The sequence below is a fragment of the Buteo buteo genome, chromosome 9 (assembly GCF_964188355.1).
Source record: "Buteo buteo chromosome 9, bButBut1.hap1.1, whole genome shotgun sequence".
Lineage (NCBI taxonomy): Eukaryota > Metazoa > Chordata > Aves > Accipitriformes > Accipitridae > Buteo > Buteo buteo.
Window position 1 is genome coordinate 20,875,830 of NC_134179.1, and position 27,906 is coordinate 20,903,735.

The 27,906-nt window shown below is 46.1% G+C and overlaps 1 protein-coding gene across 10 annotated transcripts; it reads right to left on the reverse strand.

The window, feature by feature from the left end:
* On the reverse strand, nucleotides 1-27,825 carry CHGB (chromogranin B). Of its 10 annotated transcripts, none has more exons than XM_075035624.1 (11): nucleotides 26,793-27,825; nucleotides 20,576-20,780; nucleotides 20,094-20,193; nucleotides 15,610-15,686; nucleotides 15,200-15,258; nucleotides 11,986-14,197; nucleotides 7,463-7,598; nucleotides 6,471-6,514; nucleotides 5,061-5,154; nucleotides 1,604-3,366; nucleotides 1-406 (listed from the first exon to the last, which is right to left on the reverse strand). In XM_075035624.1, exons 8-11 carry the CDS (start codon nucleotides 6,471-6,473, stop codon nucleotides 323-325), a joined length of 1,944 nt encoding a protein of 647 aa, XP_074891725.1. In that variant the 5' UTR covers nucleotides 6,474-6,514; nucleotides 7,463-7,598; nucleotides 11,986-14,197; nucleotides 15,200-15,258; nucleotides 15,610-15,686; nucleotides 20,094-20,193; nucleotides 20,576-20,780; nucleotides 26,793-27,825; the 3' UTR covers nucleotides 1-322. The 10 variants fall into 10 exon arrangements, with proteins under 10 accessions (XP_074891725.1, XP_074891724.1, XP_074891721.1 ...); XM_075035623.1 differs by having other exon boundaries at nucleotides 20,576-21,443; XM_075035620.1 differs by lacking the exon at nucleotides 26,793-27,825 and adding an exon at nucleotides 21,319-26,763.
* Nucleotides 27,826-27,906: the final 81 nt, after the last annotated feature.

A 27,906-nucleotide genomic window follows, 5' to 3' on the forward strand; every position in this document is an offset into this window, starting at 1 on the left:
CCAAGATCAATGTTTTTATTATTTCAAACTCAGACAAATATATTTCTGAAGAGCACTAACACAATTATTTTCACAAGCATATTAAAAATACCTGCCTTGCATGAAAGGTTATAATACTAAAATTCATGCTATTCAGATCTCAATAGCATAATAGCAAATTAAAGACATTTTCAGCTGTATAAATCACTACACTATAGTGGACAGTAAATAGTATTTCCTGGTTTTAGGGCAAACAACAATCCAGTGGCAGTGAATTTACCACAAAATACAGGTATTTTGAGTACAGCTACACCTAGCTTTGAAATGCCAAAGCAGCTCATCTTCAGCCTCTCCTGTTGTCATTAAACTTCTCAGCTATTTTCTGCAGCTCCAAATCCATAGTGGCCAGGTTTTCCAGTTCTTTTTCCTGTGAAAACATAGAGCATTTTACAGATCAAATAATGTTGGCAAATGTTGTGTTCCATGAAAATGAGAGACAAAGACCATTTCTGAGGCAGACATCTCCTGCTACTTCCTGGCCACTGGGTAGATTGATGCGGTAAGGGGTGTTAACAGCAGCGCAACACGCCATTCAGAGATTTGTGCGCTTTCCTGCTTTTAACTGAATTAGGGCTGGGGAAAGTATCAAAATACTCATTCTGAGAGCTCGCCCTCATTACAGCTTAATCTTTCTAGCTTTAAAGCTCCACTATCTAGTAGTGACCTCCTGCTATCTCACAGCTGCTGCCCCCTCCAGCATGCAGTCACTTCTGCCCAAGTGAAGGTCCCTTAGGAGGCCATAACCTTATGATCACAGTGGTTCAGGCTTATGACACACAGCAAGCACAGGGTGCAACAAGAGGAACACCTCCACAGTACCAGATGCTATGGGGAAAAAAAAAATTATGCAGCTAATTCTTGTCTATTATGATGACTTGCTAACACAGTTTAACCTCTATATAAATTAGTATTAAACCTCCACTGCTCCCAGCCCAGCTTTGTGCCATAGATATACCATGACATACATGAGGAGCATCTAGCTGATGGGTGTAGACTCATTTCTCCTGGACACCGATGCAGAACAGGAAGTCCAACAAGAAAACGATTCACATACATGGGAACTACATGCACAAGTCGGGCTTACAAGTGAAAGCCAGGTTCCGCTCTGCATTACAGCCAGGAAGCCACGGACAGCTGAATTTCACTCTGAATGTTCAACTTACTTTTCAGCTGTACCTTTTAAACAACCTGACAGACCAAGTGGTGCTTCCAATTACCTCTCTGCTCCTGCTGCAACAGGCATCTTTGTTATATTAATATGTAAGACCCTAGAGGGAGAGGTAGGGCCCAAAGAGGAAGAAAATCTCCTTTCTCTTCCTGTCCTGCAGCAGACAGAAGCTAATGATGATGCACATTGTCTTTACGAACTGTGCCCTGGGTAAGTTCCACCGAATTCATTCAAAGAAAGCAGATTTTAAATCACTGAAGATCTGGCTCTTGACGTGACTTAATCTTGTTTGTGTTTTTCCATGCACAGTTTACCAGCTGCCTTGGGAATGGATTTAGAAACACACATGTAAAGTCAGCTTCCCCTAGCTTTTCAGAGAAACACCTGTACACATACCTCCTCTTCTGTCAGAGGCCTCTGGCTCAGACTTCTTCTGTCATTCCCGATTATGTGGCGTTTTTTCATGTCTTCTCCAGAATTGTACAATTCTGGGAATTCAGCTGATTTCTTCCTGTAATTCAGAAGTTGTGCAAGTTGATCCATCTTGTTGTACTGCCTTTTCATATCGTATCTGTTCATTTTGCCAAGACTCCTCTTGTCAATGCGTCCATGGTTCAGAGCACTTAGGATTTGCTTTTTCTCCCACCAGTCATAGTCATTATATTCAGGGAAAAGACTCTTCTCATTCAGAGTGGGCCTGCTTTCCTCTTTGCCCTCCAGAAGCTGCTCTCCTGTGCTGTCCCTTTTCTGAAAGTGCCGGCTTTTCCACCACAGCAGTGGGTAGAAAGGGCTGTAGGATACCACAGTCCTCTTCTCATTCTCTGCAGGGAGATGGCTTGCGTACTCTTCCCTCTCTGCGTATCTTCCCTCCTCCATATTCTCCTCTTCATTTTCCATCTGATTACTGCTGTGATGCTTCTTTTCTACTTCCTCCTCCTCCTCACTGCTGCCAGGGTAGCGCTGTTGCTCTACACTGTCCTCAGTGCTGTAGTGTCTTCTGGCCTGCCCTTTGCGCTCTTGAGTGTACGCTTTCTGTGACCCTTCATCTTCATTGTCCCACAAGCGGTATCTCCCTCCAGCATGAGGCTGCTCCTCCTTGCTGCCACCACTGAGATACCTATCCAGCTCTTCCTCACTTTCATCTCCAAGATACATCCTTCCCTCAGAATGCTGCCTCCTCGCCTCATGTGATCCATCACGGTGTCTCCTCTCCTCGTGCCATTTCTCATTACTTTCTTCACTGTGGCGATGCCTCTTGTTTTCTTCTTCACTGCTCTCTTCACTCTGCTGCCACCTTTCTCTGTACTCACTTTCCTGGCCTGCATGCCTCTTCTCCTCCAACTCTTCAGACCCATGCCTCGCACGATAACCACTCTTCTCCTCACGCTGCTGCTCAGACTCTTCATGATGTTTCTGATGATGGTTGCTCTTGTCCCAGAGATAGGCCTCCTCTGTGTTTGACTCCTCAGCTAGTTCCTCTTTCTCACCACCATGGCCCCTCTTCTTTTCAGAGAAGTCACCCATTCTATGCTTCCCATGATAACGTTTGGGTTTGTAGGGTTGCTTTTCCTCCTCTGTTTCTTCACCCTCATCCAATTCTTCATGCTCTTGCTGATGGGAGAAATCACGTTCCTTAGACTCATGGTGGTATTTCTCACTTCTTTCTTCCTCTGCCTCTCCACCTTCATGGATTCTTTTGGGGCTCTGCATTTCCTCCTCCGAGTGCCAGTGGCCCATGGGGCGCTGATCATTCCCATCAGGGAACTCCTCTGTGCTTGTGCCTCCAGAGTGGGACTTCTTGTTGAGAATAGCATGCTCTACCTCTTCATCATGACGCTTGCTCTCTTTGCTTTCTTCTTCACTGTGGTAGCTCTTCTCCTCCTCTCTTCCAGTTTCCTGATAGTGTTTCTTTTCTTCTGTATGAAGTCTCTCTTCTCGAATTGGTGTGTGGAGTCCATCCTCCTCTTCCTTGCTTTTACCTTCCTTGTGACCAAGCTTCTCCTCATCACTTCCTTTCACGTACTTTTTAGATTCCTCTTCTGCCTGACTTTGTTCTTTCTCCACACTCCCAGTATGATGTTTTTCAATCTCTGCTAGGTCTTTCAAATGCCTGACTTCAAGTTGTTTGTTTTCGCTTCTCTCTCTGTCATTTCTATCACCTACAATAACAAAAGCAGCATAATGAAGTAATCCAGCTCTCCACTGAAGCATTATTTCAGTTTAAATAGATAACTGGCTTCCCAAAGTAGCAGGAAGGTTTGGACAGAATTTATTTTTTAATTCTGCTTTTAAAATTAGTAATTTTCTAATATTTTGTATGTTTGCCTGGAAAAGCATTAACTAATTTTCATTTAATTAAGCATTTTAAAAGTTCCACTTAAATTTCCAGAATAATTTTTCCTCTTTGGCTTTTTTCTTGGTTTATAATCACATTTTTAGTTTTGAATTAAATTGACTCTCATTCCCATTAAAAATCAATGGGATGTGGATTTGTGTTCAGTTCTTTGAATTTCAGACCTTATCCATCACATACGCTTATTCACAAAAAAGACAACAATCTATTTCAAGCTACTCCAAAATATCCAGGGCTTTTAGCAAATTTTAAAAGTTCTAAGTTGACTGAAAAAAAGGAAATCTGTTACTTCGCAATAGTTATGTTTAATCAAATCATGCTCTTTCCACTATTTCCAAAATGCTAAATGCAAGTCTGACTCTGACCACAATGGTAACAGTATATTTCCACTTGTGTCTGAGTAACATCAGAAATAGATCACAAACTAAAAGTTTTCAGACAATAGCTGCACAGATTTAAAAATAGCTCATTATTTCTGAAAAGCTTCTCATTATCCAATATTCTTGGAGGCAATCTGTCAAAAATATGGTCCTTACCCTCTTTCCAGTAAGTGTCTTTTCATTTTCCAAAACATAGCAAATATACAGTTTTTTTCTGAAATTAACAATGTCATAAATAAAGCCTGATGGCATTCAGCATCTCCTAGAAATTTGGGACCAAGTTAGATACAAATATATGTATTCCCAAAGGCCCAAATCCACCCTTTTCTGATCACTGTATTAGGGCCATGCATTATTCCCTCTATAAACAAGCAGGAGACAGATGGGTTTCATTATTGCTTCCTGCTGGCAGGTAAGTTCAAGAGCCTTTTTATTCTTCTGTAATCAAATAAACTTAACTGGGCAGAAAAGAAAGATGTGTGTTCTGCAGTTTGGCACAGCATCAAACTTAACCACACTTCACTTACAGACAGTAACTGAACATGCAAACAGGCTTACACCTCGACGTCGAGGCAGCTAAGCACCATGCTGTAGGAATGAGCTCATCTGAAATGACCACTCCCACATGGAGCTTTCAGCACACGTCGCCAGACCTCTGAAATCAGTACCACAAACTTAATCCTTTCCGGGCTTAGCAAAAGACTTCCCTCTCCTGAGCTGGGCATGGATTCAGTTGCTACCAGGTGCAGGAACCTCATTGATTTAAGTGGCAGTTATTTGAGGCCAGTTCTTATGCTCTGGGATGCATTCAACATGTGGTCCAAACACGGTCACATTTGTTGACCTCTCAGGCTACCTAAAGAGCTTCTCTAGTCCTCTCAGACTCTCCAGGTGGCTTAACTAGAGAGCCACACGTGTGAGCCAAGAATCCCTGACAATTACCAGGTCAGGCTGTTTGCTCTTTGAGCAAGTCAGACTAAACAGAAGGAAATCAGAATCTGACACTGACATTTGGAGGCACCAGTTTCACACGGGCTGAAGTAACAGTTCACCAGCTCCAACACAAGAGAGAATCCATCTACCAAATTCCTTTCACAAGTACAGATAATGTTGTACTTACTCTTCTTCAATATTTCTTTGCATTCAGGATTAATTGGTGGTGCATTTGGCTTAGACAGAGCATTGGACAGAACTTCCACTATGCACCGTGTTACCTGGAAGAAACAAAATAGGAGAAAAAACTCTCATGGCAAAAATGGAAATCCTACTTTTGACCCAGTTAGTGAGGAAAGCTAGTTTAGGATGAGAATTCAGGCTAATATTTATGAGTTTTGAGTAATCCCCAGCTCTACCACAACTTCCTGTGCATTTGGGCAACAAGTGCATTGCTCCTCACTCCCATACCATTAAGAGGATAGTCATTAGCTCTTTTTATCTCCCCTTTTGTTTCAATAGGGAACAGGCTCCTTTTGTACATTTTTAAATATTAAAATACCTTATTCAGTACAAAAGAGAGTCAAACAACGTGTGGTAACAGCACCTTACAAAAAAAATAACCAACACAACACATGTTCAAAAGATGAGGATCATCCTATAGGATCTGTCCAAATGAGGATGCTGCAAAGGTGTTACCAGAAGTATTGCTTGGATTGACAATAAACCAAAACCACCTTTATATCCTCTGTAAGTGACATGCTCCACAGTTTTTCATGTGTGTGTGCTATAAGCCCTGCCTCTTTTAGTGCTTAACATTCAACTGGATAGTCTTCTGGAAGCACAGAAAATTTAATCATTTAGGAAAGTCACACAACCTCCTCTAATCCTAAGCACTACCAAAGTAGCTCTTCTGTACAAATTCATGCAAAGTGATTTTCAAGTGTTGAAGTTGTTGGTTGTGAGGCAAGTGCTCAGATCGTCAGGGGTACGAGAGTCTCAGGCTCACAATTTGGGCAGCTGGATGGGAGGAGACAATAAAACATTTATATAGCCATTTGTCTTTTAACTGTTTTTAGTTATTACCAGGTGTTTACTAATCTAAATGATCACGCTATCAACCAGTGGAGAGGGTCTGATGTCAGGTTACAAGTACTGAAAGCAGCTAATGGCATTTATTTAATCAAACAGGTTAAGAATCTCTTTCCAAAGCAGGAGATGGGGACAACTGCATTAGAAAGTCTGTTACATAGTTGGTAACTGTAGGTATTTCATCTTTCTTCAAAGTTGCCATCTCACTTTTTACAGTCCAATAATGTGTACTATCAAATAATATTTCAGATAATTTTTTGGGCAGCTGTACAATGTAGAGTTTCAAAAGTACCACACTGACACAGTAAGCCAGCTTCCATTTTCATCAAATGCACTGAAGTGCATGCAGGTATCTTCTGACAGCTAAAGGGACTCTCAGTTCCACATCACCCATGATCTCTTAAGAGTTTACCCTTAGGAAAAAAAAACATTACCCTGAGAGTTTAAAGACAAAACATGGAGAGATGATATTTTCTGAAATCTGCTTTGACATACAGCTACTCACCATTTCTTCAATATGGTCTTTTTCCACTGGAACTGCACTGACACCTAGAAGAAAAACAAATTATTACAGACTCATTAATCCTAGCAACAAGCATCACTGACAGGAGTCTTCACTCAAATTGGGCTGATGAGATGGCTTGAGTTTTGGGTTGGCAGGTCAGTAAACCAGACACATTTTGCATTACAGCTTTATTTTATTCATGATGGAAAAGAAATGTAAAGTTGCAGCCTAGCACAAGAGAAGAGGCAGGTCGACATTTCTAGCACAAAAAGAATATACACCAAAAAATAGAAAGCAATACTTAAATTCCAAGACCGGAGCTTTACTGCAAGTCAGATCTTCATGTAGTTGTACCCATTTGGTGGTAAAAAAAAACAGGAAACAAGCAAGACCTGTTTGCACCCCAAGAACCTTTTGGCTTCTGCAAGGGGCTCCAGCTGCCCCACCACCACGTCCCCAATAGGAGACCATTCTTCGAGGCTTTAAAGCAACTACTGTCCCAATCCTACCGGAGAAATCCTGTCTCGCTTGGATAGGAGGCAGCTCCTTGAGGGAAGGACAGAGCCAGAAGGGACAGGAAAATTTCAATTCACCAAGTGGTCCGTTATCACCCAAAAAAATAAGCAAAAAAAATAAAATCCCAGTGGAAAACACTACTCTGGAAGGAAGCGGCACAACCCCTCTCTCTCTCTCTATCCTGAGGACACAGGGGGTAATTAACACCTCCTTGCACCAGTTCTGCTATACCTGGTCCAAGGTATTTGCTTTTGGAAAGAAGCAGTTGCAAATGAAACCTCCATGCTGCTTTATTTGGCCATCAGTGCTGCCATATGTCTCCAGCTGGTTAACGAGCTTGGCTGCTGTGCATTATTAATAAACCGTGTCAATTCTCATCCACCGTGAGATTTGCAGAAGTGAAGTTAAGCAAGTCTGCCAGCCACACACGAGTACATAGAAGCAAGGTTTATTGTATCCTGGCTTCACAGACTTACCGCATCATATATAATCACAGTACACAAACGTACAGCTTGGGGTGCAGTTCTGAAGTTCTTACACAAGTCAGGATAGTCTTAAATACATCTATCACCCTCTCTGCAATATTGCTTGGTTGGGTCAGTCAGAGATCTTCTGTAACAGATGAAGACAAAGCAGATTATGGAGACAAAGGGGATCAGTTTACCTTACAGCGTAAGAAAAACTAACACTGCCCCAAGGAAGTTTCCTGCAGAGCAGACAGGAGCATGTAGCCTTGTACTATTGAAAGCTGCAAAACTTTTCTTTTCTGTGTCTACAGAGGAAGCAGACATCCTCTTGAGCACTGACTCTGTGGGTAATAACTGAACACAATACAATAATAACTCTCTTGATATTTCTACTGTCCTCTATTTTTGCTCCCCGAAACACGTATGTAGGAATGTGCTTCTCCAGCCCCCATCTCTTCTCTGCGCATAAAACTGCGATCAGAGAAGAGAACCCACACGAGGACAGCACAGAAGGGATTCCCCTAAAATAGCACTGCATCCCTACTCCATCATTTCCCCAGAATGCCAGGTGGTGTGTGTGGGAGATGGTGCTTAACAGAGCCAACCCTCTCCCCCATCTTTTGCAATCAGTGCTGACTGAGCCAGGCTTTAGGCTACTTTATTTACTAACCTAGTACGTGAATAACTACCACACTGCTGACACCGGTGCAGCCTAACCTGCCTGCATCCTCCATCTGAGCACAGAAGATAAGGATGTGCATACACATGGGGGCAGGAGACTGGCAGCAAAGTCTCTTCTACTAAAAAAAAAAAAAAAAAAAAAAAAAAAAAAAAAAAAAAGCGTTATCCACTAAAAGGACATTCTCCCAGTCCCATAGGGGTTGGAGATGCTGCTCTTATGGCACAAGCTGCTCCCAGTCACTACTTAAATGTAAGCAGAGGGGACAACCCGCTTCACTGCCTCTTCTTGACAAGGCTCCTCTGGTCCTCCAGCTCATGAGAAATCACGACACACACAAGGGCAAAAGTCTGATTTTGTCCTTTTAGTGATACTCCCACAGCACATCTCCTGGGAGTTACACCCAGCTGATGTGATAAAGCACAGAACAAACTTTGGAACGTCTTTTGCTATTAGAGATGCCAACTTTGGGCTGCCTCTCAAGCGCTATGTCAGTGGTGCAGGAATATAAAGTCAGGTTGTACTCACTGCCTTTGCCTTGTCATTCCCAAGCTCCCATCTCTCCAAGGAGATTTACAGACAGATTAATGACCATTAAGCAAGTGCTCAGTTAGTGATGAAAGCTGACACACACAGACAAAGAAGCAGCATTAGGCTATCCTAACAATGTCAGAAGAATGGTATTGGACAAATGGTATTGGACATATGTCATATTAACCTGCTTGGAGGAACAAAATGAGTATCCAATCCATTCCAGAGTCTGAAATAATCTATTGAGGCAGCTGCTCTGTCAGAGCTGAGATAGGAAGCTCATGGGGATCCAGCATGCCCCACTTTACACTGGTGCCAGTAGCACTAGCCCGTGCCAGCTGGCAAGAGCTCCCTTGGGGCCACCTGCCAGCTGGAGATGGCTGGCCAACACCTCTGCCTTCCTCTCCACATGCGCTCAGGAGAGGTCAGGCCATCACCCCAGCACCACCAACACAGGCAGCAGGGCACCCACCCACTGGGCTTGTAGGGACACAGCAGATGGTAAAACTGCAGGGTTTCACGGCAGAAACAAAGTCAGAACACACACCGAGATGGAAACCCTTACCCTGCCCGTGCAGAAAAACCAGACCACAGACCCACAAAGGAAAACAAAGCCCTGGGTCTGCCTTCCCCTCCTGAACCAAATCTGCCCAGGTAGTTACAATCAGATTATTTGATTTTGCAGAAGTGCTGAAAGCTGATGAAGGTAATGAAAAAGGATGAGAAACACAAGACAAATTCACATGGCGTTTGCTTGCATCTCCATGATTGGGATAGAACTTTTGGCGGGTGCCTGATGAAATCCCCACATGGCTTTGTTTCATCAATGCCAATGTCTCAGTGCAGTGCCACTGCTCATCAAAATGACAGCAAAACCCCTTCCTAGGGAAGATCACAGAAACTTTGGTATATTGATATGCAGAAGGAGCACTAGAAGGTTCTTGAAGTTAACGTTTAACTGATACCCAGCCCCAAACAAACTTCTTAGTTCATTGATTCTGCCTGATATTTGAAAGCAAGAGAGCCAAAAAGGATGTTAAGAGGTACCTGACCTGTTTGAGGGCATAAACAGGAAAAAGTATTTGGTAAGAAATCCCCATGAGGTCTGTGGAATAAGTCCAGTGAGCTTCTCTGCGTTGGGGTCTCTCCCGCCATCTTCCACCCTCCCCTTTGATTACAATAAAGGCATTTGAAGGTAGCCAACTTCATTACAGAGTTTCTGTACAAGTCCCAGAAGCGCTTCCATGTGGAGACCTCTAATAGAACTAAAGCCCAATTACTCAACTCAGAGCGACACCGATTCTTTCAAGAAATGGTGTAGTATGCATAAAAAGATATAAAGCCAAGCAATCACCTCATCCTCTTGTGTTTAATCTTCATTTCGCCGTGTGGTTTTAATATTTAATGCCGCACGCCAGAAAATTTTCTGTTAGTTAAAGCTGCAGACCTGCTACTTCACAATCATCTCCCGCCATCGAGAGCTAGCTGGCAAAAGTCTAGCAGCGCGGCTCGAATAAAATTACACCGAGAAGGCTTCGTGGAAGGAAACTCGACGGGGGGAGACAAATAAACGGGAAGCAGCCGACTGGCCCTCGCACAGCGTGAGGGCACAGGCCGGCTGCCGTCCGCCCGGCAGCGGCGAGCAGAGGGTTGCCGGCAGCCGCGGCACGGCCCGGGGCGGCCCGGCGGGAGCCCCGCTGTGGCGCTGGCGCCTTCTCCGGCCCCGGCCCTCCCTCGCGCCGGGCCGGCCGGAGGGGCGACCCCGCGGTGACGCGGCCGCGCATGACGTCACACGCCCACCGATGGCGTCACCCCTCCGGCAGCGCTCTTCAGAGGCAAACCCCTCCACCCCCGCCCCCCCAAACCACCCCGCGCCCGGTGCGGCTTGTCACTCGCCTCTCCCCCACGGCGAGGGCGGGCTTCGCCGGACCGGCCGCTGAGGGAGCTCAACGGCCGCCCTCCCCTCGGGGGGGGTGGGGGGGGGGGCGCGCCCCCGCTCACCTGCCAGGGCGGCGGCCCCCAGGAGGCCGAGCAGCGCCAGCGGCCCCATGCTCGGCTCGGCTCGGCTGGACTCAGCTCCGCTCTGCTCTGCTCGGCGGCTCGCCGCTATTTAAAGGGGGGAGCGGGGGCGGAGGAGACGGGCGGGGGACGCCGCCGGGAGCCTGCGTCACTGCGAGCCCCCGGGGGCGGCACCGCCCGCCGCCGCCCCGTCCCGTCCTCCCCCCCGCCTCACAGCGGCGCCGCCCCCAGCCGCGGGACCCCCTCGCCCCCGCAGGCCGCCCCCTCCCGCCCGGCCCCCGCGGCTCGCCAGCGCGGGGGAAGTTTCTCCCCGGCTGGGAAAGCCGAGCTCGTCTTCCCCTCCTTTGCAACCACCACATCTCCCCCTCCTGCCCGCCGCCCGATATTCCCAATACCCCCTTACATCCCGCCGCCCCGCCACCCCCTCAGAAAGGAGAAAAGCGGGGTTTCCCTGCCCCTTTCTCCAGCTCGGAGGATGCGGTATAATCCCGAGGTCTTTCCCACCGTCGGAGGATGCTGAACCTCTACCTACAGGGCGGAGGTGCGGTAATCCATCCCTCTGGAACAGCTTCCACAAGAGATCACCACTGCATTTCCACACCCATTTCCGATCAAAGCCTCTTCAGGTGTTACAGCAGCCTTTTTTTCGTGCAAGGTTTCTGTCCCTTCCACTCAAATCATTGCCCCCGCCCCGCACACAGCAAACCCAGAACCAGAGGACGACTGGAAAGTCATCCCCATTCTTATGTCATCTGGTGAATGAATGACACGCGGTCTTCCTCAAGAGTTTTACCAGGGAAATCACTGCTCTCAGCATCCATCTCCACAAGCAAACCTCTTATTTACTGTGATGATGCTCTGGGGAGCCAGAGCAAACCTACAAATATCAAGTTTTACATTCTTAAACAGACCCCACTGTCCCAATTAGTCTTTGATGGACTGGAAAGCACAAATGACAAGCTATGATGAGCTCTCCACAGAGCAAGTCTGAACCCTCCCCCCAGTTCCCTTCAGAGCCAGGCAAAGACGTTGTAAGACTAGGACTTGTTTTGCTTTTCCTTTCATTAACTGTTAGAGGGCCCTCTCCCAAGCCCTGTGTATTTTTCAGTTGTTCTTTTTTGTTGTCAGTGCTAAGCAGATGGCCCTCTAATTGCCAGTGTTCATGGAGGACAATGGATCTATACATCAAAATGGTAGTTAACTCTATTATCGTTCTGTATTAACAATGCCAGGCTGCTATAACCATATAGCCTTTAAACATATAAAACAAGACACAAGGACACAACACTCCAGTAAAACTCACATGCAGCTTCATTTGTATGTAAAGGAAGCCAGGAACTTCAGCTCCATTTGAAGCTTGTTTCAGAAGACAGCCTTTATTAACTCCAGGAGGCAAAGCCAGATACCTTGTTCACCTTCCATTCAGATTGCAGTTTCTGCAAAATAACAGAACCCACTTACCTGGCCACCATGAAATGCAAATCAACACTGCAACATTTTCTCTGTTTCCTCAAGCTCCCGCTCCTCCATGCCTTTCCCATACTGCCTATACAAGGCCCATTTCCACAGGCAGATGCCTCTTTGGGAACCACCAGCCTTGACTGTGGGAAGTCGAGAGCCCGATTCAAAAGCCTATGAAGAATTTCACTGGCTCCAAGACCCCCACCATGTCCTTCCCTGTCTGTGTGAGGATTCAGCCTGGCCTTAACCTCCTCAGCTGCTCATGAGAAAGAATTTTAGGTGAAACATTTGCCTTTTAAGCATTCTCTGCTTCTTCAGGCATATAAATAGCACTCTCTGGTTACCCTTGTGTAACTGCTCCACTCCAGCATGTGCCTGGCTATACTTACCTTTGATATGACAGTCAAAAGGGGCAAGTGATACAAAGATGCTGAATAAAAATAGCCAGCTATTTTAGTATCTACCAGGTATTTGTATTAAGTACCTGTATCGCACAAGTCCTATTGATAGTAGGTACAACCACCACTACAGAAGCCTTCTTGCGGCAGAACAGACAGCTGAGATTAAGCAGTCACACACCCCTGCTTCTCAGGACTCCTAATCCATCCCTTGCACCGCAGCAGCAGTCACTGGGACTTCACAGCTGTTTTCCTTGTGCTGCGTGGCTTATTTATATTTGACTTGTCAGATCTCTCTGAAACGCTCTCTCACCTCAGCATTGTGCGGGCTGATCCAGAAGAATCAAGAAATCCTGTATTTGCCATTGATAAAAGAAGATGTTAAAGCGCTGCCAGGGCATGTTTTGCCATCAGTTACATCAGGGTCTACATGGGAGCACAGGTTATTGCTTTCGGATTTGATCAGAATCAAGGTTACAAAGATTTGCAAGTTTTGCAGGAGGTCACCCAAGAGGTCCGTGACAGCAGCAGGGACAGAATTGGATGGAGTGTATCTAATTCCATCTTCAACACCCAAGAGCAGGATTTCAAAACATGATCCCACGGACTTTTCTGCCAGCACTGGAAAAACAGGGCGAATCCAAGTACCTTGCCCACAGTTAATTAAGTCAGCCTGTATTTTCAAAACAGTGTTGCTTCAGATGGACTTTTACAGACAGGCATCAGCTGGCACGAGCTTCCCTCAGATAAGGAAAGAGATGTGACGACATTGTGTCAGGATTACAGCAGGCGGTAGTGTATTTCACTCAATCAGTTGTGAGTGGCACACCCCAACCTCCCTTCTCAGACGTGTCAGAACTTCGATTGCAGTGACATACATGCCTCATAATGTTGTGACAATCTATCGCTCTGTGAATAAACAGTATTTATTCTGCTGGATTCTCTCAAATACAAACGCTTAAAAAAATACACGTTTGGCTCATGCTAGAAGCTAGAGCTTCAAAGGATGACAAGCAAGTTTCTGTGGCTGAGCTCCTTCTAAATTGAGAGGAGAGTGCTCGGGGAGTATGAGGATTGCTCTCCTCTAATTAGATGTGCTAGTGGGATTATCTTCATTCTTGGATGCCAATTAGTTTTCATGGAATGAAAATCCTGCAGCCCATTTCATGAACAAACTCATCTCTTCCATTCAGAAGGTGCTAAGGGAATGGATCTGGAGAAAAACACCAATCAAATGTGAAAAGCCAGCACCTCAAGGGACACCATCTATCCAGCTTCACTATTGGCAGCAAAAGTCCTTTCAGAGGTTTTATGCATATGCAATGCTGGTTGCAACATAACGGACAATGGAGTTGCACAGACACTTAGGCTTTGCTGCCGTTATACATTACCGTATATATATTTACCCATAGCTCACTAACACCAACTGTTACAGTGGCTTAGAGCTGGTGCAACGTGCAGTTGAACCATGCCCCAGGAATTCATTTATCATCTCAGTAGCTCTACAGTGAGGCAGGATCAGGAGCCTGGCTCATCTCTTTGTTCATATGGTGACGGCTCTGAAGAGGAGTCAAAATCCATCAGACACATCCACTGGAGAGGGAACAGGCCAGGTACTCAGCTGGATCTCACCTGTGCTGTGTCCAGACAAGGGGCCTGGCAAAGCAGAAGGGACAACACTTCAGGAGTGCATATGCCCATATACACCCCAAAATCTTTGCATGCCTCCAGCCAAAGCCTCTGTGAGAGGCAGCAGCCAGGACCACACTCAGACCTCCTCCTTATTGAGCAAAGACTATTTACCCTGTACCAGGCACCTGCAGTGATGCTGATGAATGGAGCTTACTTGTCAAGCTACAGGAGGATCTGACAAATGACAGGGACAGAGGTATCAGGAACAGCGTCTGCTTCAGCTGAATCCATGGGAGATGAAATGATACTGCTATTAGATAAGCCAAAATGCTTCTAAGCACACCTTGCAGCAGCCTGTGCTTGGGCAGATTGGGCTGGTACAGTTTGTTACTTGTAATGGGTAGTCACGTCTGCACATTTCGATTTAGCCTGTCAACCGAAACCCAGTAGTGATAAAAAATGCACCCTCATAGCAGAACTGAGTCCATGCAATGTAAATCACCTGAATGCACCGAGATATAAACCCATGTCATTCTGTATTTACACAATAACCAGCTTCCAATTTAAATCTAAAATGCACATCTTTTGCATCCACTGAAATATTTTTGAGTCATTTTTCCCCTGAAAGTTAAACACGCTTGTCACTGCCCATGGCCTTAGCACATGGTATCAATGAACTGCCCAGCAAACTAAGCTCCAGTTGAGAGACAGAGAAGCTGTGAAGAGACCCTGTGTGGTATAGATGTGTAATTTCTGTAGTGTGGGCAACCATCTTTTTTCCTTTCTAGGTTTATATAGTACCTCACACAGTGGATTTCGTTCATGACACATGCTCTTAGGCAGTACAGAAACAATTGCTAGAAACCAACTGCTAGTATTTAGTCTCAAAGACTTTCTTCAAAGAAAATCTAAAGAATCTACAGGATATTTCTGCTTCAGAACCAAGAGAGCCTTAAAAGTTCCGGTCTACTCTTCTTGAATTGTCTGTCTTAGTTGTCTTTAAAAAAAAAAGAAGATTTTGCTCACTTGTAACCCTCTTCTCTTCCATGCAGCATCTTTCTAGCTCCAGCTCTTCAGTGATGTATCTATGCCACAGAAATAAGGTCAAATGTTATATGGCAAAACTGAAAAGAGGTTTAAAATATACCTATAAGACATGCCATAATTGTTAAAGGATATTAAAAATATATGCACAGATTCTGCTATGGTCTTCCGGAAAAAAGCACTATGCCAGCTGATACAAATCTTTAGGGCCTCTGGATACACTCATGAGTTACAGAAGCTGTAAAGGTATCACCAGAGTGAAAAAAAAACCCCCAAACAAACAAAAAAACCCAAAACACAGGTAAGTGAGAAAGGGAAGACCAAGTCTAAACACAATTATTTCCCCAACACCCCAGGTTTTCCACATGAACATCTTCATATATGCCACTCACCTCCTCCCCCCATCTCTCCTCCCCAGTCATTCCTCTCTTGGTGTTTGTCAGCTCAGATGGGAGAAAACTAGATTATGCTGCAACACAAAAACAAATACATAAATAAGAAGCAGACTTTGGGGCCTATGGAACAAAGGACAAATTTTCCATATTGCACTGTCAGCATGATTACCACTAAAAAGTAGTGCCACTTCCTAGGTCCTTCCCTGACAGCAATTCACTGACCTTGCTCACTCCAGGCAGTAAATGCAACTTAGCTCTTGCAATTACACTGGTATGGTATCCATGTGAAAGATGACATTGATGTGAAACAACATGTGTGTTTCCTGCCCTCCTACAAGAGAAAGTCGGAATTTGCCTAATACTGTTGCACCTCTGGGATTTTTAGTCGCAAGTCTTTTCATTTTATCTGTGATGCCACTTCTCACCTTGCTATAAACTCCTCTTTTGCTGCCAGAAAATGATGTGCTGGAGTCCCAGTCAAAACCTGCCAATCCATATGAACCAATCATCAAGCTAAAACGCAGCTTTGGATCCACGGGAGCTCAAAAAGCCCCTACATGATTACTCATGGCTTTATGAATTTGGCAATGTCTAAATTCTCCCCTAGCTTCAGCTGTAATGAAATGGCCTTGCTGACAACAGGAGCAACCTCCACAGTCCCAGACGTCTCCTCCTTTGCAAGGGGGGCAGTAACAGCACCCCAAAACCCTCTTCACCAGAGACAAGTCCTGGACAATGAGCATCCCCCAAAAGCTGCCAGCATGTCTCCCTGGCCCAGCTTTCGGATACTTGGCATTGCTGCAGGACCAGAGCTCCAAGGCAGCCGATGCCCAGAGAGCAGCCTGAGAGCTATGGGGCCTCTCACCCTCCAGCCTGTGCACAGTGGAGCTACACACCTAGGCTCCCCCTAACCCCCCTCCAAAAAACCCCCCCACAAAACAACCCCTGCCCAACCCCTCCAACATTTTTTTAAAGTGTGCAATTAACCAAGCTGGTAACCTCACTGGTGAAGAAGTTTGGGGCTTCTGCAGTAGACTGTAAAACAGGATGGAAATTTCTTCCAGCAAGCAAAATGCTGACTTAAGCCCTCATATTCTGAGTGCTGCTTGTCATTAAGCAAAAATTACTTTTACAGTTGCCTTTGCACTGCAAATAATTTCATTTAGGCAATGAAACAGCCCCATTCAGTGTTTCTGCCTGCATTTTGTCAACTGTGTATGTTCCATTTAATATTTACAGACTGGGGCACTAGTCTGGCTTACTTAGTAATTAATTTCTTTAAATATTTATAGCACTTTGACTCCCAGCAAGGGTTCTGTTTGGTAAGAACAATATTGTTCTGTGGTTGATAGTGTAATGGAAATTTCAGAGGCAAATTTCATTTTTCTAAGATAAAAATATAGAGATTCCTGCAACAGACTGTAGTGATTTCAAAGGAAACTTTTTATTGCTGAACGACATATATACTGAAAAATAAATCCCATTCTATCTTTGCACATAATTCCAGACTGAAAACACAGTGGTGAGCGATCTATTTCATGACACCAGTACTCACACAGCAAAAGGAATCACCAAAGAGATTTTCAATCCTCTCTTTTCAGTCATCACTGGCACTAAAACCAGAAACCCAGCTGCAAAAAGACCCTATGAAAGAGAGAGCAAAACCTGCAAAATGCAAGAGGAGTTTTTGCTGAGATGTGTTCCCATTAGAAAATCCTTTTTTTCTTTTGCATACACTGATTTTAAGACTTTTAGGCTCCCTGTGTGAAAAGCTGTGTGCTTATAAAAGGCTTCAGAGGCTGAAGCTTAAAGGCAGCCTTGGGAACTGAAAATACCTGGCAGATACTCAGTCAGTCTAAATTTGTCTAGTTCTATCGACTTCAGAGACTACATTTATATGATACCAGCTGAGAGCCAGCACCAGAGAGCACATCCCTGGCCTGTCATTTTAGGCTTTGCTGTAGACGCATGAGTTTTCAGGCATTCCCTCCTGGGTAAGATGATAACTACCTATATTTGTGATGCAGGGACAATTTTCCAGAGGCAAACGATAGTTATAATTCCTCTGCAAAATGCCATGTGGACAAGGTGGGGCCTGTCAGGGATGTTGCCTTCCTCACACACAACCCCCTGTTCACTGGGCACCACTATCTTTCTGCTCCTCAGTTTTTTCCAGTCTCATCTCCCCTATTACGACTCCAGGAACCTCAGACAACTCACCCCAACAGTGAGGCAGAGGAAGCAGAGGAACCGCATTTTGGTGCTGACTTGATGTTTTGCAAAACACCCTCCCTGCCACTGCAGCATGCCAGCCAGGAAAGCAATCTGCCCTGGCTCTGGAAAAGCAGCCACCATAATACCTAAAGTCAACAGGAATGAGCAGCTGGGAGTGAGAACAATCAGTGGGAAAAAGCCCAACAGACAGTGACTCTGCAAGCCAAGTGGCAGTAACTCCTCCTTGCAGGAGTGACCAAAGTTTGGCTCCCCAAAAGCCAAGGCTTTCAAATGCAACCTAAACTTTCCCTCCAACCCTGCAATAACCAAGAAAACACCCACTCAAGGACAAGCAGAATCTTTTCTGAGTAGAAGAGCTATTCTGCAAGAGGCAGAATTAATGACACTTGAATTAAATGATTTTGAATGTGTCCCCTTTCACCCCAGGGATCCCAGCTTGCTCCTGCATCCCGGCCTGGCCATACACCTGCTCTAGTGCCCTGTGCTCCCCTCCCTCCCTCGTCTCAACCGTTTTGGTTAGGCATGGTGCAGTCTGGAGCTGTGCAAGTGCTGACCGGCTGACAGGACAAGTGCTGAGTGACCGGCTGGCAGGATGGACATGAGCTGACATAATTCTCTTTCCCTCAGGGAGGCACTAATTTGGGTCTCTCTTCTCTATCCATCTGCCAGTAACATTAATGCAGGTCCTTCTTTTCAAACATGCATGGTCACAAACCTTCTGGCTTTGCCACCTCTGTACAAACAAGCCAGGCAGCACTGGCATACCAAAGCTCCAAGCACAGATGCTACACATGGATCCCATGGCCCCATACCAGGGCCACTGCTCTGTCCCTTCTCCAAAGATCCCTCCCTGGTCAGAGAGGAGCACGGTCTGGCAGAAACTCAACTCCACACTGCCTGGTGCTCATTCACCATCCCGTCCATCTAGCTGGTCTCAATGAGAAGTTCATGACTTACTTCATGGCTGCCAGAGAGCGCATATTGGGTTCCTGTCACACTTCCTGGAAAAGCACCAATTTCTAAGGAGTAGCACCTACTGCAAGCAGCGGAGGTTCACTGCAGCTAGCACCTGGCAGCCTATAGCAAGACCAGGCAGAGAGCAATGGGTATCTTTGCTGTTATTCTAAATCCCATCACACGTCTGCCTCTGCAGCTTTCCAGCCCCAAACCCTTGCAATGTGCTGCAGGCCCCCTGCCAGGGATGCAGAGCCAGCACACAGCCTGCCAGAGAATACAGAAAAAAGCTCTTTCAAGATTAAATGTCCTCACAAGGTGGAAACCAGAAGATGCCAAGAGCTGTGACCTGTTATCCAGGGGTACTAATGTGGGAAACTTGCCACCACTTACTTCTCCAGACCTTGCAAAGGTGGCCTTGACCAGCTGGGAGCCAGGCTCCCATGGGAAGGGGGTGATGCCAGCTCTCCCTGGGATCCTCAGCACCTTTGATGCCACACAACCTTGTTCTCAGGCCTGTCTCTTGAAAAAGCACATGTGGGGCATTCTCTTTGGCACAATCTCTCTCGATTTCCAACAAGCAGCCATGCCTGCTCCCTTGGGCTTGGCTGTAAGCGATGCCCCAGGGTTTCCTCATCTGTTCTTCTGGCAGCTGGTGCTGGCCATACTCAGACAGGAGGCCCCTGGGGGTGACTCAGTCCAGTCACTCCATGTGATGTTTGAAAGGCTGAGCAGAAAGCATTTTATACACTCTGGGAGGACACACTGCCTAGAGCAGCGATGCTCCCTCAGGGACCCCCTAGACCCAGGGAGGATGAGGGGGCAAGGATGTGAAAACAAGCTGACCCCACAGAGTACATGCTGAGTCACTTCTTCAACAAGGGGGCCTGGACCACAGACACAAAACCATACTATTTCAACCTCTAACTTCAGCCTTTTTAGGGGAGTTCCTGTTAGACAAAGATGTGGGTGTAAGTGCCCTGTCCTCTCACTTCTTCAAAGCTCTCAGATACCCAGAACAAGCTGCTGGGAACTCAGAACCACCCAATTTGTGAAGGTCACGCTGAAAATGCGTTGCAGGGCGTAGCACTGATCTCCCCTGTCCCCACCTCAGTATCTTTAATCACAGAATCATCCTGTTTACCTGGCTGGAGGTGCTGATTTTAGCACGACTTTAGCAGCATTGCTGGCCCATGTACTGTGTCTCAGCCAGAAATACCATCATTACAGATAACGCTAGATAGCATTACCTGCCCTGAGGTTGACTGACATTTCCCATTACAAAAACCTACCTTCCAGCGCAAGTGAAACTTTGCTCAGCTTGAACTGAGGTGAGATTTTCCATGCCAGATGTTCTTTCATTACAAGACTTTCCCTCATAATTCACAGCACCTGCAAATAAATAGGCCATTGCAAAGGCAATTTAAATAATGGTTTGACCTTTCAGCCATAAGTTTTCTGGCTTTGATTAGCTCCAGCTCCTGTCTTAATCACATCTTATTATTTCATGCTCTGCCTTGTGCCAGCTTTTACTTTTAAGGAAAGAATGCTGGCATATGTTGCTGGCTAATAGATATGTGGGGAAAAATAGTCATTAGGGAAAGCCTACAGAACAGGGTATTTTTAAAATGAACTTTTGTGTTGTGTGAAAACATATGTCCCACACAAAATCACCTACACTCAATAACGAAATAGACACATTTATATAGGATGTATACTGCCTGTTGTACACACTGATTTTAGCAACCATACGTCCCGATATACCCACACATACCAAAACACCTTAGAGTCCTGTCAAAGATCCTCCACTGGTGTAAATGGCCCTGGCTCCATTCACAGGCTGGGAGCTACTTCATTGATGCCTACTGAGGATCTGCTCCGGCACCTGCCTGTTGCAGGAGCTCAGCTCTCTCCCTGGCTGCCTTTCAGCTCCAGGATCAGGCAGGTCGTTGGCATGAATCAGTGCCTCCCACTAGCAGCTGTGTGGGAGGGAAAATAAAAATTCTGTCAGAGTAGGCATCAGCAAGGCCATCGATAGCAAACATCTTGGAGGAGCTCCGAGCCAAGGAAAGTGGGGAATGACTTAATAGCAGGAGGATTCGTCAAGGATGACAAGATAGTTTGGATCAGGCATTTATGTAAGGTTCATTCTGGGAATAGAGAGGGAGCGCTCACTGCCTGCCAGATGTAGTCCAAAGATGAGCCCCAAGGCAATCCAGGCAGCTGGTGCGCATGGGCAGGGGACTTTGTGCCTGCAGCAGCGTGAGTCACCCCTCTGAGACACTGAGGGATGCTGGTCCAGCTCAGCTGGAAAATATCCAAGCCAAAGTGCACACATCTGGATCTCAGGTGGGCTTTGGATCTGGGCTGTGCAGCAGGGAAACCCCTCAGGTACTGGATGTCAAGTCTCCTCCCCATGTCCTGTGTTCCTCTTACTTGGCAATGACAAATCAATTTTGGCCTTGCTTGTCATACCCTGTGGGGCTGATGTTATTCCCCATCTTCTACTTCACTTACACATTTCACTTGAAGATCTTGTGGGATCTTGTATACACAAAACCCGAAAGGATGTTGTGGGTTTTAGGTGTTGTCCTAACTCCAGGCTTGGAGTGCTGCTCCTCTGCTGTGAGCCAGGACACTTTCTTGAACAAGCAGAAGGAAAAAAACCCTCAGATTTGTTCTGCAGGGAAGGCACCAAATGCCTTTGCAAAAGCAGCCTCCACATATTACCTGAGTGCACAGGGGGATGAACAGAGGTGACAGCGGGCTCATGGGAAGCCCAAAGCTCAGGCACAGCTTTTTGGGAATAGCCCTGGAATGGTGCAGGGCATGCAACTCTAGGGGCTCATACTGGGAGATGGAGGAGAGGTGGGTGGAGGGAACATGGGCTGCAAGGGAGGGACACTTTTGCTGCTTCAGGCAGGGTCATTGCAACAAAGGAGAAAACAAATGTGATTTGCATGTGTACAACCTTCGTAACAGGAATCCGGAGTCCCCGCTCTCCCTTCTGTGCAAATTGCCAGAGCCGCAGCAGCAAGAGTTAGGGAAAGTTCAGAAAATTCCCTCCTCTAGCTGTTGAAGCAGGCAGGAAGCGGAAGGCAGGAGGGTGTCAAGACCCCCCTGTGATCACCCTGCCGGGCAGTTCTGCCCTGGGATCATGCAGCCAGCCCTGCTGAGAGGCAAGTCACGCTTGGGCCAGAGCAAGGGAAAAACAACAACTTGGAGGGATGCTTCCTGCTGTGCAAAGGTGCCATTTACAAGCCATCCTGCCTAGAGTATGCACACAGCATGGGCAATAACTGGCAGGAGAGTTTCAGGAGACTATAACTTTGGGTGCATTTTTTTGCCCAGTGGCTAAATGTTCAGTGGTTACAGCTAAGACTGCTTTTGAAAGCTGAACCAAAGCAGCCCAGCTGTCTACTGAGCTCACAGTGGTGGAGCATGTTTGGGTACAAAGTGGTCCAGCACCGCCAGGTTCCTCGCCTCCAGGGCAACAGGTTATTTCCTGCCTTAAATAATGCAGTGGACAAAAAATAAAATGATGGGGTGGGTCACAGAAGCAAACAAAGCAAATGGAGAGAAACCTACAGCAATATGCCTCTGAGAAGATGATCTGCGCTTTGCCGAGTGCTGAAACCATGGAAGCAGTGCAAGCCAGGCAGAGGAAAGCACGTCATCCCCTCAAAAGGAAATTAAGTTTCTCGGAGGTTATTGCACAGGCTTGGGAGAAATGTACAGAAGGTGGGATATTTCCATGAGGTCCTCATACCACTCTTGGTACTTAAACATCCAGAAAAAACTGTTCTTTACCTGGAAGGAGCGATCTTCTGTCCACCCATGGATGGCCACACTTTAAGGCCACTATTTCAGTCCTTCTGAGGGCAGCTAAGCAGAGTTAGATCAAAACTAATGAGCCTCTGACTGTGTTTCTGTGGCTTCTTCCAGTCACAGAAGGCAACAAAACCCACCCAAAAGGCAACAGGGCTGAAACGTCTTGAAATACTTGAAGTTCAGGGAATAGCAACATGACAGGAGAAGGCAGATATTTCGCATAGTAACAGATACCCAGATAGTGTAAACTCAGCAGTGTATCACGGGTCATGGCAGCAGCAAAGTTGGGACATGAACGCTGGGACCAGACATGTCTAAGGGCAGGAACATTTGCATGGGAGTGTTAACCCTTTTCTATATGAAGGGATAGGGCAGAGAGAGACTTAGGTCACTTCAAAAGCATTGGGCCTTTGGAGTAAGAGCATGGGTTGATTCATGTCTTTGACTTCAGAAGAGGTAAAAAATAACCACGGTGCAAGGCCTTTCTATATGTAACTGCTACAACTATCTGAACTTAGATATCCTAGATGTAGATTCCCTCCAATCCCAGAATGGAATTTCAAGCTTCATGAACTTTCATTTGTTTTCTAGGAAGGCGCCCCAAGCACATAATTTCTGGTTTTATTCACAAAGGCCACAAGTTTCCTCTCCTTCATTTTGCAAGAAGTGTGGGGGCCCTGTCTGTGAAGGCAGTGAACCCAGAAGTGCTTTGCAGTAGCATTTCTAACCATGCAAAGAGAATCACTTTGGCCAACTATTTCCAGACCACATCCCAGGAAGCCAGATTATCACCTACCTAAACAAGTGGTGAACTGAGCATTATCCCCTATCCATTTTCCCTGTAGGTAATTTACCCTTCCTCAAAATGTAGCCTCTCGTCTACCTACCGTGCAAATCAGTGTGGACACAGGAATCAGACTCATACTCCAAAGAAACCAAACACAGTTAAGAAAAAAAACCCTCTCCTCTAGACAAGACCTGCATCGAATTTATCACCTGCTCCAGAGATATTTATTCCAAGGGGCTCTGTCTTTGCCCTTCCTTCTGTCTCAGCGTGAGACACACATCTATTTTTGGCAGGCTTATTGGCATGAGATGAATATTGTACCTGGAAGTGAGCAGTGCACAGAACTACTACAGGCACTCCTGACTGTGAGGGGTGCAAACTTTTCAAACTGTGTGTTTCAGTAGCACAGAGCTTACCACGTCCTCTGCGAGATGCCAGCCAAGATTTGTAGATGTGAGTCACAATCCAAATTTTTCAGCTGCACCCAGTCTGTTCTGCCTACGTTACTCTTTAAAATTGAACAGCTTCATGCTCTCCTCTGCCGGTATGTATCTCTCTGCCAGTATCTGCTCTTTCAGCAGCTGCCTATTCTCTGTTTTGTCGTTGCTTGCATCTCATTTCCTAAAGGGTTGAAGAGCAATGAGTCCTCTTACTCCTTTCCTTGCTGCATCAGAAATTTCTAATATGAAAACTGGGATGTTAAAGGTGGTGGCTGCAGAGTCCCAAAAGCCCAGAGGAGCTGATGCAGAAGCATGACCTCTCAGAGGCACCTCGCTTCCCCTCTGGCCCCTGGTGTGTAGAGAAGCAGCACAACCCCCCCCACAGTGGGACCCCAGATTAACTGCCTGTGTGGACATGCACCTTCCAGACTAAGATTGCCTCATTTTGCCATCATTTAAAACCCTTAACAACAAATGAACAGCTATTCCCTTGAATGTTTTCTAAATCTCATTCAAAAAGCAGATAAAAAGACGGCAGCTTAAGCGGATAAAAAGATGGCAGCTCAGGTTTTTTCAAGCCCCAGGAAGAGCACCCTGAGTGCACCCTTTCTCCTCACAGCACCAAAGAGGGGCTCCAGGCAGATACCTCACATTTGTTATGAGTGGAGAAGACCACATTTGGATCTGGGGCTGATGTATGGTCAAACTAGAGTCCATTAGGACTTATTTTCTCTTCCATCAAAACCCAGAAGGTATCTCTCAAACATCAGTAGCAGCAGGCCTCTCGTAAAGGACAGGAACCCTATATTTTGCTCCGAGCTTGCTTTGTAGAAATTGTATGGGTTTTACTTTTTTTTCTTCTTTTTTTAAAAATCTGAACAGGAGACCAGGGGGTTTCAGAGCTAATCCAAAGCACAGACCAATTCATCACCAAACCTAATACTGAAGGGATTTAGATGCAGTCCTCTGATTTCTCCAGCTCCCTCTTTCTGGGAGGTTATTTCCTTTAAAACAGCAGTTAAAATGTTTTGCACAGCAGCTCATATTTAACCATGTGGGAAAGCACAAATGCTGGCAAAAAATTATAAGGCAACAACATCTGATTCACGCTGAAGACCTTCCTTCCTCCCTGTACCTCCTTAGCAATAGCTACCTACATCAGTCAGTATTAATGCCCTTGTAGCCATGACAGATCTGCGGTGGTTAAGCAATGCAAGCTGGCAGGGAGAGGCTAGTACTGTTACTGTAATTATTGATAGCACACTCAAGAGCACGTTTGTTTTTTCCAGCTGTATCTATTGCTGAAGCAGTTGGTATTACCTTTTGTAGGGGTCGGCGTTCGGAAGATCTCGCGTTGTCACAGAAAGTTAGAGGGTTAGTCGCAGCCTTGTGATGTACCTGTAACCCCACCTCCCCTTGTTAGTATAAAAGGAATTAACTGCGCAATAAAAGGCGGAAGTTGGCGCTCACACTGTGTGTGTTATCTGTCTCTTTCCCTGGTCCGGGCCGACCAGTGATCTAAGCGTGGCACCTTGATATGTAGCGAATGCTACAACCTTTCTCTATAATTTTTGCCTGCAGGATACTTTTCTCTGGATTCTGACAGACCAGCACCTGCGGATATATTTACTACTACAGAAATTATGCTGGATCATCATCTCAACTCCTTTTTTTCCCCTAGCACCATTAACTTGAGTAGCTGGGGGAACAGATGAGGGTCTACTCCAGTATTTTGTGTGCTCTCCAGCACAAGTACAACATGCCTGCGATAAAAGCAAGGAAGCAACATATCAAGCAGAGCCACCAAGAAGCCAGATGTATCAGTTTCATGATGACTCAAGGACAGCAACCTAAACCCAGACAGTCCCAGTATAAATCTATTTGCAAAGAAAGACTGCACTAAATCCAAAGATCTTGGCCATAATTTGCAGCCAGCTGGTCTCTTCCTGCTCTGGTTAAAGTCAGCAGCCAAATTTCCATTGCTTTTGCTGGAAACACCTGCAGAGCACAGCAGCTATGCCAACCTGCCGGGGGCAGCAAGGCAGGAATAGCAGCCCCATGTGAAACTGCAGCAGGGAATCTGACATACACAAAACACAAACACCTGTGTTGGGATCTGGGCAGCATGGAAAGGGAACAGATGTGAGGTCTCAGCAGCTGAGCTGGCAGAGTAAGAGCTATCTCCAGACTGAAATGCTGAAGATCAAATGGTAAAACTTGTGCAAGAGGGGTAGCTGTACTGGAGTAACCACATTAGCTGGGAACCTTGGCACTGACCTTTGAGATCCCAACTGTCCTTTCTTTTCTGCTCATGTGCTGTCACCTTCTGTACATCCCTTCCTCTTGCTCTCTGTGCTTCCTTGAACACATCCACACTGAAGAATGAATGGCCTCCGCAGTTAGCGAGCAACATCACCATGGCAAACCACTCCTTCAGTGGACAAACCATGCAAAAAGGAAAACATGCACAAAGGCACATGTCTTCCTGGCAGAGGGAGTAAAGCAGCAAAGAAGCCACTGAGCCAGGAGACAGGATGCCTCCAAGAGAGAGACCTTAAGTGGTTGTGTGGGGGTTCATTGCTCTGTTGGCTGGCTGATATCAGGCTCTTTGGGCTCAAAGAGATCTGTTTCATTTTAAAGGAAAAACTTCTCCAGGGATCTCATTAGCACCATCATGAAAGACAAAAAGGAACTGGAGGTTGGTGGAGGGGCGATGGTGGGAAGGGAAACAGGATAGAAGTGCTGTCAAGCTGCGTTTAAACTGGCAGGGGAAGGAGCCTGGGAGCACTCTGCCCTCTTGGGACAGCCTCACTGCCCCAGGGAAGGGCTGCCTCCTTCCCCTGTCCACAGGGTGAGTGGCTGGGGTGGGGTGGGTGGCAATGTCCAGGAGAGCAGCTGCCCAAGAGCTCAACCTGAGGCACCTACTCACCCACCTATGCTCCTGGGGCAGTTTCCCGCCTGCCAAATCCCTCCTCCTCATCCTCCCTGTGCTCTCACTCTTCCTGGGGTCTGTCCTCCTCTCTCCCAACACTGGCTGGACACTGTTGTTCGTGGGGAGCAGCTGCTCTGGCCAAGTTCATGCCTCTACAACTGGCAGCAGAAGACAAGGCATCCGTGGCTGTGTTTGCAGTGGTGAGAAGCATGTTGGTGTTGTTACACAGCTGTCCCACTCTGCAATGCTGAGGACTGGTTTGACACAGGGTCCTGGCAGCCCTACACATTTTAAGCTGATTGCTCCTTGAAAGCTGCCTCCACCTTTCTGAAGACTCCATTGCAAGAAGGGGGTGAAGTAGTCTTTGAAAGAGCAGTTTAGTGGATCCAGAACACAGGTAGATTCCCCTGCATTAGGCTGAGAAAAGTCACAGAAGCAACACACAAAAAAAGCAACATACCCACAAAAATAGGAGGAAAAAAAGAATCCAACTTTGTTAATTTGAAGCAAGAGATCTTAGTTACAACTGCAAATCAGCTTAAGAAATTCAAAGACATAAGTGAGGCCCCCTGTGCTATTGCTCACCAGAAGTAATATTTGTTATTACAATTTCTTCTATGTAGCATCATAAAATGCCAAACAGGACTACGCTGCTTTCGAGTACAGCCTGTTCAAAGCAATTGGTGAGTCTTGCCTGGAATACCTGGCAAAGGAGAGCGATGCATTCGTCTCCCTGTGTCTTGAAGAAATTGAGGAGAGATGTTTATCAAGGAAATGAGTAATACAAATGGTTTGGCTTTCAGCAGACTTGGAAATACATACAGCAGGTTCCAGCACAAGTTTGTAAAAAATTAATTAGCAGCAAGTGGGAAAAGAAGTGATGAGTGTTATTCTCTGTGCTGCTGTCTTGTTTAACTTAATAAAAGTGATTGAACTGTAAGATCCCAGTGAGACACCTCCTAAAATTAAGTGTTTCTCCAGAAATGGAACTGTTCGTTTCACAGTAGGAATGATCAGGTGTTCTAAACTCTATCATGTTTCAGCTCCTAGTACCAGATAACTGACAAGACTGTTGGACTCCCCTAAACATTTAGCTTGTTTTGTTATCATTAAAA